The sequence below is a fragment of the Sporobolomyces salmoneus genome (genome assembly GCF_050403485.1).
Source record: "Sporobolomyces salmoneus JCM6883 DNA, S_salmoneus_JCM6883_v1_ctg31, whole genome shotgun sequence".
In the NCBI taxonomy this organism is placed as follows: Eukaryota; Fungi; Basidiomycota; class Microbotryomycetes; order Sporidiobolales; family Sporidiobolaceae; genus Sporobolomyces; species Sporobolomyces salmoneus.
Genome location: NW_027481132.1, coordinates 98,864 through 111,523, shown reverse-complemented (window position 1 = coordinate 111,523; position 12,660 = coordinate 98,864). Strand labels below are relative to the sequence as shown.

The following is a 12,660-nucleotide window of genomic DNA, read 5'->3' as shown; positions in this document are numbered from 1 at the left end:
GGGCATCAAGAAGCGCGCACAGTGTGACAGTAGAGAATCGGTGGACTGTAGATGCCTGCGTCCGATTCTCGCGAATGCGCTTGGGTCTCTTTTTTTGTCCTCAGGTCAGAAGCGTCGCTCAACGATGGAGCGTAGGCGTCAAAGATGAAGTTTTACGACATGCTACTTTACAAGTTTTCCGTTAGAGTCAACAACAGATGCGGAGCAAGAATACAAAGGTAAGAACCGATACGGGCAGTGTCGATAATGGTATAGTCCGAGTGATGCTGTGATACATGGTGATGTGATGCTGAAGTACAGGTATCTCTTCTGTCCCTGTAAGCTTTCGCAGGTTCGTCAATATCAGAAGCTCGACTAGCAGGTCTGAAGGAGTTTGCGGCTCACCTCGAAAGATTGAGGTTATCGTTTCGCTTGACGAGGCCGACACTCTTCCAACGCGTCCCAATTCAATCCTATCCCAACGTCGTCTAACTGTACACTCGTCCCACGAATTCTCGAATCTCTATCGCCTCTTTCGATGTCGTTTCTTCGTACTGGAGGAAAAGGAGTCGGTTCGATCCCCCAAGGATAGCTATCCTCCTCCCTCATATCTGAGTCGTACTCGTCGAATCGATCGAGAAAGTCGATTCTTCGCAAGTCTCCTCCTCGTTCTTCCGAATCCACAGGCCCACTTGGCGTAGGTTGCCTCGATCGAGACACTTCCCCTCCTCCTCTTGATCCACTCATCAAAGTAGCAGAATGTATTCCTCCTCCTCCTGGTATCGGTGCGACGGAAGAATTCGTCAAAGAAGAATCTCCTCTCCAATTCGAGGGATCGTCTTCTGCCGCCGTCATTCCACTGGCAATCCCTATCCCATGTTGCTCCTTTTCTGCTCCTGCTTCTTCCTTCTGCTTTCCTTTGACCAGCCGCGAATCCCGTTTCTTCCCGAACCACCATCTGCCCCTGCCTCTTCGATTCCTGCTCTCCTGTTGTACCATCTCGATCTTCCTCTGATTCAGGGTATGTATGATTGAATAAGTCGATAAGCCGGGGAATAAGTTGAAGAAGAAGAATGCGACGCATGCAGCGGTTGCGTTTGACGAAGTCGAGAGGGAAGAAGTGAAACCGATTGCGGAGGCGAGGTGGTTCAGAGTCACGAGGGAGAAGGTTTGGATCGAGAGGGAGACGATCTGGTAAAGTCTCGAGGAGGGAGATAATGGCCTGAAGATTCGACGAAAGTCGTTAGTGAGGTGCGAGAGTGAAAAGCAAGAGGAAACGTACGGGCTTGATTTTGCGGAACGTAGACGACGCTGACGAGCTGAGTAGATCAGCGCGGTCGAGACGAACGCAGTAGCTACCGCAAGGGCCCAAAGTGATGCTGCGCCGAGATCATACTGTTTCCGAAGAACGCGGATCAATTTGAGGCGGATCCCAAGTCGAAGGACGAGAGAACGTACCTTTCTTTCGCCATTGAGGTGAGGACCGTTGTGAAGAAGATATTTGACGTTCCAGGCGATGAATAATGAGATGGATAACATCCACAAAGCGATGGAAATTGCTCGAACGAGAATATTTTTCGTTGTCTGTTTGCAGCCAATCTCTCTGGTCAGTGTCCTCGTCTCCTCACCCGTCACCTTACGAACATGAGAACACGTACAGCGAACAGTCTCTCGATGTAGAAGCCTTGACAAACCAACGCGATCGCCGTAGTGAAAACTTGAGTAAACGCATTGATGATTCTCTGTCGTCCCAAATCTTCTCTTCCCTCCGTGATCGTCTTGAGAATGTGTAGTGTTTCAGCCGTGATACAGGCTACTTGACCAGTCGTGAGGACGAGGAGGATTCCGACGAGGAGTCGAAAGAGGAAGGGGTCGAGCCGGTGAAAGAGTTGATGATACGAGAGGGCGACTCGAAGGCATGCACCCTGGATCAAGATAGAGAGCGTGTTAGCTCGACACTAGAAGGAGGTGGAAGGGGAGAGAGAGGGAGACTCACGAATACGGCCGACATGAAGGGGATTGAAACCGCTAGCATATGAAGAGGCGCACTGACTTGACTAGGTGTCGGTAGCAACGTGTCTATATCGTAAGTCATCCTACCTCCTCCTCAGAGAGATTCCACCCTCGAATAGGCGAATTTCTGATGAAAACTTTCGGATGCCTTCTTCTGTGTTTGGTTGATCTGATGGCGTGTGGGGAGAGTTTGTTCAAGCTGTTATCGATGTGTGTAGCGGCATAGTCGAGGCGGCGAGTTCGAGGAGGCGAAGGAGTGAGAGGGAGAGAAAAAGGAGAGAAAAAGAGATCCAGGCGCGGATCCGCTTCGGAAAAGGGTTGAGCGCGTGATCTTCTCGGACATCTTTTTTGGCTCTCAGAGATCTGCCATGCTCCTCGTTTTTCGATCTGGTAGTTTGGAGAAAGACTCTCTTCTCTCCGCTCTGAGCTCGACTCATTTCCATGCGACGTCCGAGTATGACAGAGATTCGTTCTCGTCGAATCGTTTGTAACTTCTTGATTTGCACAGTAACAAGGAAAGAGCAAATCTCGTTCGAACCGTTCGCCAGCCTCGGGCTTACAAGTCTGTACGCAAATCACCAACACAGTCAGCTTCGTGCGGACAGCATCAATGCGAGAATTCAACGTACAGAGTCCCTCTGGCCCGGTATCTTTCTTCGCAAACATTGTCTTCTCCCTCGCGCTCCTCAAATCCGCCATCGTTACCCTCATCCTCCTCTCCCTCAACGCCAACAATCCCGCTTCGGTACAAACTGCCTTGATATCGGCTCCAGAGAGTTCGTCCTTCGCGTGAACGAATTCTTCGAGATCGACGTCGTCGGCGAGGTTCATTCGCGAGGTGTGGATCTTGAAGATGAATCGTTTCGTCTTGATATCCGGTAGACTATCGAAGATCGCATAGAGTCAGTCAGGAAAAGCTTGACGGAGAATGAAGAGGGAAAGGTAAACTAACGGGAACTCAATCTTTCGATCAATACGACCAGGACGAATCAAAGCGGGATCGAGAGATTCAATCTTGTTCGTAGCCATGATGACCTTGATATCTCCTCGATCATCGAATCCGTCCAATTGATTGAGCAACTCGAGCATGGTTCGTTGAATTTCTCGCTCTCCTCCCGAATTCGAATCGTATCTGCAGATCGATTCCAACTCAGTCATCGTCATTCGATGAAGGACTGAAAAGGAACCCAATACTCACCGTTTCGTTCCCACGGCGTCGATTTCATCGATGAAAACGATACTTGGTGCCATTTCTCCGGCCGCTTTGAACAATTCTCGTACCAATTTCGGACCGTCTCCCAAGTATTTCTGAATGAGCTCGGAACCGACGATACGTAGGAACGTTGCCGAAGTTTGGTTCGCGACGGCTTTTGCGAGTAGAGTTTTACCGGTACCCGGAACTCCGTACAGAATGACACCTGAAACGCTCGAGTCGTCAGCAAGAGAAGCTAGAGAGTATAGGGTGGGTGAGCAATCTCACCTTTCGGAGGTTTGATTCCCATTTCTTCGTAGAGTTCAGGATGAGTGAGAGGTAGTTCGACCGCTTCTTTGATCTCTTGAATTTGTTGTTCGAGACCTGACCATCACCGAAAGAGTCAGCTCACATAGCTACGAGCAGACTTGTTTCGGAGACTTACCTCCGATATCGGCATACGATTCAGTCGGAGCTTTATCGACTTTCATCATATTCACCATAGGATCGGTATCATCCGCCAACACTCCGACGATCGCGTTCGTCTTGTGATGCAACAACACGGAACAGCCCGGTTCAAGTTGATCCTTGTCGACGAAACTCATGATCGAGACGTAGTATTCCGGTCCTGAAGTCGAACTGACCAAAGCGTGATCGTCGTCGATGATCTCTTCGAGAGTTCCTACCGACATTGGGGAACCTCGTAGATCGTCGACTCGAGTACGTTCTTCGACGTTCTTGTCTTCCGTCAAGGTCGGTTTGAGGGCTTCTTGGTTCAACACGAATTCTTCTTCGAGAAGCAAGTGATCTTTGATTCGATCCATCTTAAGTAGCTTGAGCTTGCATCGAGTCGTAGGGAATACCGCAGGTACTATGTCCAGCAGTCTAGTCAGCTTAACCCTACAGAGGGAGGAAGAGAGAGGAGAGAGCTTACGTTTCTGAGTCGGATCAGGTCCACGCTTCTTCTTCTTCCCAACTCGAGTAGGTAGAGGTGGCTCCCATTTCTTCTGTTGGTTCCCATGCAAGGCACGCGAGAAAGGAGAGGGACAGTGAGAGATCGAGTGCGTCAGTGTTCCGCTTCCCTCATCCTCTCACACGAGTGCTTTCGCGAGACGACCTACCTTCTCAGGTTTCTATCAACATGACCAGATGTTCCAGTCAGTTCAAGCAAAGGCAGAGGGAAGTTGAGAGATGAGATGAAAGTACCTTGTCCTTTTGACCTCCTGGAGGTCCTCCTGGTAGCGATGCTCCTTGACCCTGTTCACCAGACACATGTTAGCGATGTCCTGAGACTCGACGTGGGTCAAATCGTACCATTGTGTGTTGTAAGTGAAAGGTTGAGTTGTGAGCGCCTTTCCGGATTACGCGGCGATATTCGACTCCCTTTTACATGCTTTTCGCTCTCTCTGTATAGCAAACGGGTTCCGTGACTAGGATCTCGCCGGAGATCCAGGCGCGGGACCTTAAACTCCGGTAAAAAGAAGTCTCATTCAATTTCGTTCGAAATTTCGCAAAGGATCGTAAAATGGTAATCACCGATCTCGAGCGCCCGTCTACACCGGCTCTACCACCCAGAACTCATTAACTGATCCGCCATAACTTCCGCAGCTCTCCTATTCTCCCCTCCTCCCGCCGCATTCTGACTCCAATCGTATCCTGTGCCTCCGCCTCCCCGACCGCCATTCAAGAGATAATCTTGCTGAATCTGCGTCGAAGCCATCTCGTTGTTCGTCGCTGTCGTCGGTTGCGGAGTGCTCAGATCCCAGAAATCGAAAACCGAAGTATTGAAATCCAATCCTCCTCCCATCGCTCCTCCTGCTGCCGGATTCGGATTCATCGAGTTCACGTTCAACCCCATTCCCATATCTCCTGCGACTGGTCCCGACATGCCCGGGGCTGAGAACTCGTTCGGGTTTCCAGCGAGTCCAAATCCGAGTCCTAGTCCATCTTTCCAGAAATCGGAGGAAGAGAGGGATGATTCGTTGCCGACCATTCCTGGGAGCGCATGCGGTGCAGTATTGAGACCTGCTCCTCCGAAGCCGCCTGGAGGCATGTTGAAATCGAAAGAAGAATCGATTGGTTGGGATGAAGGAGGGAGGAGATAGTTCGTAGCGGCAGATGAAGCGGCGGGGTATGGTACGGATGATGATGATGACTGGAGAGAGGAGTAGTCTGCGGCAGTGGATGGTTGAGGGTGGAGAGGTCGAGAAGTGGCGGGAGCTGGGGAGGGAAGGACAGTTCGAGGAATGTCAAGTTCGAGCGTCAAGCGCTGAAGGACCTGCGAGCGCGTGAATGAGAGTCAGTCTTCAAATTGGATCAGAGTTGGGAGAGTGAACGCACTTGAGCGAAAGACTCAGGAGGAGAATTCGGTTTTCCTCCGTGACTCGAGTTCGGTACCAAAGCACTCGCGGCTCTCGTGACTCTTCTCTTCTCCTCGGCTATGAACAGCCCACTGCGAGTTCCACGACCTACATATCAGCCTACGGATCACAAGGAGGAAAGGGATGAGAAAGACCGGAAACTCACCTCAAGATTTTGCTCCCAGTTTGAACGATCTGTCGCAAATGAGGTGAAGTGATCTCGTCGTGTTTGCTGAAGATCTCGAATGCGAGTACGAGAGTTTCTTTCTTCGCTTCGATTTGTCGCTCGGGAAGATCGTGGTCGATTGCGCTGACAGGCAAGACGTCAATGAAAGGAGAGCGGGAGACGGTCGAGGGAAAACTCACTCGAATAGATCGGCAAAGAGAGCGGTGGCAGCAGCGAGCGAATGGGCGTAAACGAACCAAATCTGTGTGCGAAAGATCGTGAGCGTGAGTTCAAACGAATCAGCCGAGGAAATTGTGCGAAGAGAGAGACGTACCGAGTTTGTCCACTTCTGGATCTGAATCTGACTCTTGATGACGATCTCTGCACTCTCGAGGCAACATTTCCTCGAGTATTCTTTCTTGAGCAAGAACGGTCGATGCATTCTGACCAATCTCGAATGAACTCCCTCGAGGCAGACGAGACGTTTCCATTGTTGAGGTCGAGTTTTGGCGCCTTCTGCGGGGAGAGCAGTAGAGATCTCTTCGATTACTTGACGGAACTTCGAGTCGAGTTCGAGAACGGTTTCGTAGGTGAAGCTGGCAGGTTGAAGGACGAGTCGGGAGAACGCCTCGCGAGAGCTGAGGAACGAGCAGACAGTTCAGTCAGTCGTCGTAACGAACGAGAGAAAGGAAGGAAGACTCACGCTTGAGCTACACGCCATTTCGCCCATTCGAAAGAACCGTCTGTGTAGACGTTCCGAGCTTGAGGTTGAATCCTCCAATCGGTCGACGACAATTGATCTAGATTGACGTTGCTAACCGCAGGAGTCGTACCTGTGTTCGCGCCGATTATCTTATCAGTCGAAGTTTCGAGAGATGGGAAATTCTGCACGACGCCCATTGTAAAGGATCGAGCAGGTACGACTTGAACCTCGTAGTCGCCGACATGTAGTCGAGGAAGACAAGGAATCCGAACAACCTGATGGCTCCTTCCCGTTTGACAGAATTGGCGTGAGGTGGGAAAGCTGGATCAGGAGGAGGCATCTGCGAAGGATCGTTCGACATTTGATGAAGACCGAGGATCTAGAGCGGTAAGTAGAGACTGATCAGTTGTTGAGAACAATGGGAGACGCGAGGGGAGACTTACTTGTGCTGTTCTGACAGCGGTACCGAGAAGAGACAGACATCGACTCGCATGTCCTCCCGTTGTCGAGAACGCTAGCCATTGGCCGATCAAGATTACGACTCTGAATGCAGGAACCATGTCAGCGGAGGAAGTGAGGAAGTCGATGGGCAAAGCGGATACTGACTGAATGAATCGAATCTGAGGTCTCCCGGTCGCATCACCCAACTGCATCAACCTCAGCGCACAGCCGTACCACCAAGCAGGTTTGTACATCCTTCTCTCCTCAAACTCGGGAGGGTTCGAGGGCTCTTGACATCGAAGACCGTCGACTCCGAGTGCGAGAACCTGAGGAAGCGAGGCGTGAGCTGGATTCTGGCGAGGCGACGCAAGAATGAGGTCGTGACATACCATACAGTAACAAGCGATCCACATCGGATCGATCTCGTCACCTCTTCCAGCTTCTCTCATTTCCCAGAACCGCTCGTGTTCAGCTCTGAAGAGATGCTCGTAGAAAACGTTCAATAACCAATCGACCTGTCAAGAACGTCGGGTTAATCTCCCGAATGAACGAAGAGATGCAGTAGGAGAGACGGACTTCGCGGAAGTATCTATCGATGAGACGAGAACCCAGGGCTTTGTCCGGAAGCATCCTGAAAATCGCATCGAGTTCCTTCTTCCTCGCTTCCTTCATTTCTTCCAACGATCCAACGAGCGGTAATCCCAATGACGGACCAGAATAAGGTCCCTCGAACGAGAGCGGGAACGCGATGATCGAGGTTCGTTCTGAAGTGAGTTCTTGAGCATAGGTATCCGACTCCGGAAGCGAAGCGACGGTCGACTTCGTGCGTCTATGAGTAGAAGCTGACGAGGATTGAGCAGAAGGGATTCGGGAATTCGGGATATTGTCGAAGAAGGGGAGAGAATCGACCGGTCGATATCGAGAGCCTGGGAGACGTTGATCGTATGCGACTGATTCGAGTTTGACTACAGCATCTTCCGTCTGAGCACGTTGAACATCGATTCATGTCAGTGAGGTGACATGAAAGAGCGCGAGACAACGCACGTCGCCGAGGGGTAAACTTCTCCGTTCGTCTCTTTCCACGCTCATCCCTCTCGCAGGACTTTCAGTTCCTTCTCTCGTCGCTGTTCCCGCTACTGAAGATCCCTGACCGTCGTGATGAGGGTGCGAAGGGTGTCGCTGATGATCGTTTCCTCCTCCTGATCCTCCAGCCAATGCTTTCGCTTTCTTCGTCTTGTTCCCATAGAACGACGGCGTGAACCCTTGTACTTCCGGAGCCGTGCTCGCTAGCTCCTGAGGTAACGAGCGAGCCCATCGTTCGAGAGCCTGCACTCGTTCTGCGAGCAAGAGGAGGTCGGAAGAGATTGCGAAAGGTTGAGTGTCTTCTTTCGGCGGCATCGATTCTTGGTCCCACCGACATGCTTCAGGTTCTCCTCGTTTACAACAAGCGAGACCGGGGTTGGTTCGAGAGCACTAGAGACGAGGGGAACGTTTCAGCACAATTCAGGAAAGAGAAAAGAAACATTGGACAACGAACCTTAATTTTCCTTCGCTGCGAGGACGATCAAAAGTACAGGCTGTCAGTAGGAGATCACTGACCTGCGAGCGATACGTACTCACCTTGCATTCACCACAGCTAACGACCTGACGTTTCTTTCCCGAATCTTTGTCATCCTCTTTCGCTCCACCTCCTGCTGCCATGAGCCCCGTGGAAGCCTTCCTTTTCCTACCTGACCATTTCGGAGCAGACTGAGTACCGCTCGTTGTCCCTACTGAGGCAGTGTTGACGTGAGGAGAGGTGAGCGAATCGGGACTATCGACTGCTCCTCCTTGGTGACCCTGATGATAGTGCTGCTGTACAGACTGGTTCGAAGTGCCGTAGTTGTCTATTCCGTGAGGGTGAGAGTGCAATTGTTGAATCGGAGATGAAGTTGTTCCGACGAAATGACTTGAAGGAGGTGGGCCTGAAGCTGCTGCTGCTGCGGCTGACAAGGAGGCCAAAGGATGGCTGTGGCCGGAATACGCCATCCAGACCCGAAAGGATTCGGGCGAGTAGTCCGTGAAAAGTAGAAAGTCAACTTTCGGAACTTAGATCGCGTTTTGGCTTTGAGAGTGACGAGCTGCGATTGCTCTAACTCTCGTTCGTGATGATAGGAACAGCATGTTTGACGTTTTGAGTATACAGCAAAAGAGTATAGAGGGAGAGGAGAGTGTGAGAAAAACAGGGTTCTTCCAAAATGATTGCGCACAACTAAATTTTCGTTTTCTTCCGGTCCTTGGCGCACCGACTTACTCGGCGGCCATCGCATCTCCACCAGGAGCGGCACCTCCAGCTCCTCCGGCTGCGGCGTTGAAGTCCTTGAAACGGGCGTTGAATTCGATCCCGAGAGGTCGACCTGCTCAGAAAAGTCAAGTCAGCTCTCTGCAAGACCCACACTCAAAACGCGTAGGAAGAAAAAGAGACTGACCTCCGTAAGAGTAACCGTGGAATTTAGCGATCGCGGTCTCAGCCTCTTCGACCGAAGCAAATTGCACAACTCCTGCACCCTTCGATCGACCGTGTTCGAAAAGAACTTCGGCTTGTTCAACGGTTCCGGTCGTTTGGAATAACTCGACCAAGTCTTCGTTCGAAGTAGACCAGGGAAGCTGCGAGGGAAAAGAGTTTGATGAGTGAGCTTCACAGTCAATCTACGGAAGAACACGAAGAAAACTCACGTTCTTGACAAAGATTTGAGTCGAAGGTTGAACGACACGAGGTTCAGCGTGGAATCCAGGAGCTCCAGGGAATCCTCCGGCTCCAGCGAATCCTCCAGCACCGGCAAATCCTCCGCCGAACCCTCCTCCGAAACCTCCTCCAAAGCCTCCAGCGAAACCGCCTCGACCTCCGAATCCCCCACCGAAACCACCACGGCCGCCGAATCCACCTCGACCCATGAATCCTCCCGCGTGTCCGTTGTTAGGGAATCGATCTTCACGAACGTCGAGGATGTTTCCTTGGAATTCGAATCCGTTGTACATGGCTGTACGATCTTTCTACTTTCAGTAAGTTGATTCAACTCTTTGAGGAAAGGAGTGAGAACTCACCGATAGCGTTTTGAGCATCCTGAGCCGATTCGTAAACGACAGTTCCCGTTCCCGAATGAGTTCCATCCGGTCCAATCTTGACATCCGCTCGGACGATGTTTCCTGCCGCCCTGAACAAATCCTTCAAATCTTGCCATCCGACGGTGAAAGGTAACCCTTGAATGTAAAGGTGACGACCTTGACCAGGGGGAGCCGCGACGGGACCTCCGAATCCAGCTCCTCCGTGGTGTCCTCCTCCTCCTTGGAATCCACCTCGGAATCCTCCGCCGAATCCACCTCGTCCTCCACCCATGTATCCTCCGCCGAATCCGGGAACGGCGCCAGGTCCCATGTAACCGGCTCGACCTGAGATCGCAGCGGATCCGTAACGAGCGTCGTCCTCACGATCCTGCGAAACGAGCGAGAAAGAATCAGTCTCAGAGAACTCAGAACGAGAGAATAGCGAAAACTCACTTCTCGAATGAAAACGGGTCGACCGAGAAGCTGTTGATCACTCAAGTCACGGATAGCCTTTTGAGCTTCTTCAGGTTGAGAGAATTCGACGACACTGTAGAGCGCTCGCACGAGAGATGTTAGTTAGATGTTCAACGAGAGAAAGCAGAGAGAGGGGGAGAGGACCCACCCGCAACCTTTCGACATTCCGTTAGGAAGCATCATGATCTCGGAGAAGACGACATTTCCAGCTGAGGAGTGTCGAAAATCGAAGATGAGGGACAGAAGGGACAAGGGGGAGGGGAGAGAGGAGAAAGGAGAAGAGTTGGCGGGAAAAGAAAAAGGGAGAGAGAGGAAAGAAAGAGAATGTCGGAAAGAAGTGAGGGGAAAGGGGAAAGGTGATAGTTTGAAGTTGAGGACCATCCATCGAAACCGAATTCATAAATAACCATGTGAAAAGAAGCAACCGAAAACCGTCAATAACACCATTCCTTTAATCTCACTTCATTCGTGCTGCCTCTCTATAGCGTGAACCAGCCAGCCAGCAAGTCGAGCCGTCCGTCACCAGTAAGTAAGTAAGCCAGTAAGTAAACGACCGGGTAAATAAGTAAACTCTGCCTCTGCCTCTACCTCGCCCAACCTCGTCCCTTGCCCATCTGCCGGTGCCGGGGATCATCTCTTTGTACACCATCAGTGCCACGAGTTCGTCTGCGATGTTCTTGACGTCGTTGGTCGAAGGAAATTAGAGTCCTGGTCGAGTTTTCCCTAACCGGTTCTAACTCGACTAAACTCGACTCTTTCGCTTCTGACTAGACTGGTTCCGCCATCGCTACCGAGACAGCCTCATGATTAAGTGAATAATAACTGTGACCCACCCTCCCTCATGAAATCCTTGAGATCGTTCCACTTGACTCCGAACGCCAAATTTCCAACGTAAACCCTGCATTCCTTCCTCGACTTCTTCGCGGCTTCGTTCGCGGCGTATTCTCGGTTCATCGCTTTACGTGCCGGGTCGAACGGTCGACCGTCTCCTCCTCTCGAATCTCGGGGATCCCTCGAATCGCGAGAATCTCTGTAATCGCGACGATCTCCTCCTCGGTCGGAACGGTCGCGGTCGGATCGGTCACGGTCGGAACGATCTCTAGGGGCGTCGGTATCCATCTTGCGAACGGGAGAGCGGGAACGACGGGGAGAACGGGAACGAGAACGGTCTCGGTGGTGGTGAGAACGAGGGGGAGGGGAGCGAGAGCGGGTCCTTGAACGTTCACGGTGGTGACGAGATCGAGGCTATTCGATCAAACGAGTTAGTGAGAGTCGGAAAGAGAGAGATTGAGTACCACTCGAGTCGAGAAACCGAGTGAAAGTCCTCAATTTCGGTTCCCGATGCGGTACTCTTTCTCCTGTCATTTCTGAGTAGCTTAGACTTACAGGGTCATCGTAATCTATTCGTCCGTGTATCGTAAGGTAGGAGGAAGGATGGGAATTGATCAGCCTCCCAATCTCATCAGCAAGGAGCACGAGGAGAACGTACCTCGGTCCCTTGAGCTCCTTGTGGGTTCTTCGTATCTGTCAAGTCGATAGCACTCATGTCAGTCGCTGTCACGGAGAGTGATGGGTGCATTCGATCGCTCGTACCTGTCTGAATCAGCTGTCGTTCGAGAAGCAAAGGGGGAGGCGTTAGTTTCGCTCCGGCGAGTCTATACGAGGGCTTGAATGGAACGTACCCATTGTAGGGGTGGTCTCGGCGAGTTTGAGGTTGGTGGAAGAGGGCAAGTCTGGAAACTCTCCCGGGTCCTCTCTTACCTTTCACCAATCAAACACTTGATTCCCCCTTATGCATGGTCAGAATCTAGCTGGCCTTCTGTACTCAGGCGAGCGCTCCCCTTCCGACTTCCGGCATTCGTTCCTCCGCTCAGTTCCGCTTCTTCGTCTCCCAGTCCTGCCTTCAGTCGCCCTCGCTACGTAGACTACACGCTCTTGAAGGATTAATCTTGACATTGTCCCCCGATGAAAACTCACGAATGGTCGCTCGACGCCTCCCTGGATTTTCCAGAGCTCACAAGGACCGCAGAATCTCGTTCCGACTTTTCTCTTCCTGGCTTCCCGGCCTCAGGCTGCTCCGAGAGGTTCCGAATCTTGGACGGACGATCGAGTTCACCGGGTCAGGTGTGCGTCGCCGGAGTATCGGTTCTTTGTGACGTCCTGCATCGCGAAACGATTCTTCTTTTCGTTCAGAATGCTCGTTTCGTATGTTCTCGGATGTCTCGCTTGATACGGCCGCGAGCGAACA

General features: G+C 51.6%; 3 protein-coding genes across 3 annotated transcripts; all 3 read right to left on the bottom strand.

Moving 5' to 3' along the window:
• Positions 1-399: 399 nt before the first annotated feature.
• Positions 400-2,074, bottom strand: JCM6883_001865 (uncharacterized protein; the record flags this gene model as incomplete). Its single annotated transcript, XM_076632875.1, has 6 exons — positions 400-471; positions 535-1,201; positions 1,262-1,374; positions 1,438-1,563; positions 1,638-1,904; positions 1,976-2,074. The coding sequence occupies 6 exons, from the start codon at positions 2,072-2,074 to the stop codon at positions 400-402; spliced, it is 1,344 nt and encodes a 447-aa protein (XP_076487132.1).
• Positions 2,075-2,548: 474 nt separating this feature from the next.
• RPT2 (proteasome regulatory particle base subunit RPT2) lies at positions 2,549-4,501 on the bottom strand (the record flags this gene model as incomplete). The annotated part of the gene is made up of 10 exons (XM_076632874.1): positions 2,549-2,556; positions 2,622-2,875; positions 2,945-3,124; positions 3,191-3,410; positions 3,473-3,568; positions 3,630-4,055; positions 4,119-4,191; positions 4,306-4,317; positions 4,391-4,441; positions 4,499-4,501. The coding sequence occupies 10 exons, from the start codon at positions 4,499-4,501 to the stop codon at positions 2,549-2,551; spliced, it is 1,323 nt and encodes a 440-aa protein (XP_076487131.1).
• A 247-nt stretch (positions 4,502-4,748) lies between these two features.
• On the bottom strand, positions 4,749-11,531 carry JCM6883_001863 (uncharacterized protein; the record flags this gene model as incomplete). The annotated part of the gene is made up of 21 exons (XM_076632873.1): positions 4,749-5,462; positions 5,525-5,636; positions 5,711-5,854; positions 5,911-5,972; positions 6,045-6,348; positions 6,414-6,524; positions 6,602-6,792; positions 6,857-6,956; positions 7,020-7,180; positions 7,244-7,369; positions 7,431-7,835; positions 7,899-8,327; positions 8,392-8,406; positions 8,475-8,862; positions 9,148-9,250; positions 9,323-9,500; positions 9,570-9,874; positions 9,939-10,326; positions 10,392-10,485; positions 10,561-10,621; positions 11,246-11,531. The coding sequence occupies 21 exons, from the start codon at positions 11,529-11,531 to the stop codon at positions 4,749-4,751; spliced, it is 4,677 nt and encodes a 1,558-aa protein (XP_076487130.1).
• Between the last annotated feature and the right edge of the window lie 1,129 nt (positions 11,532-12,660).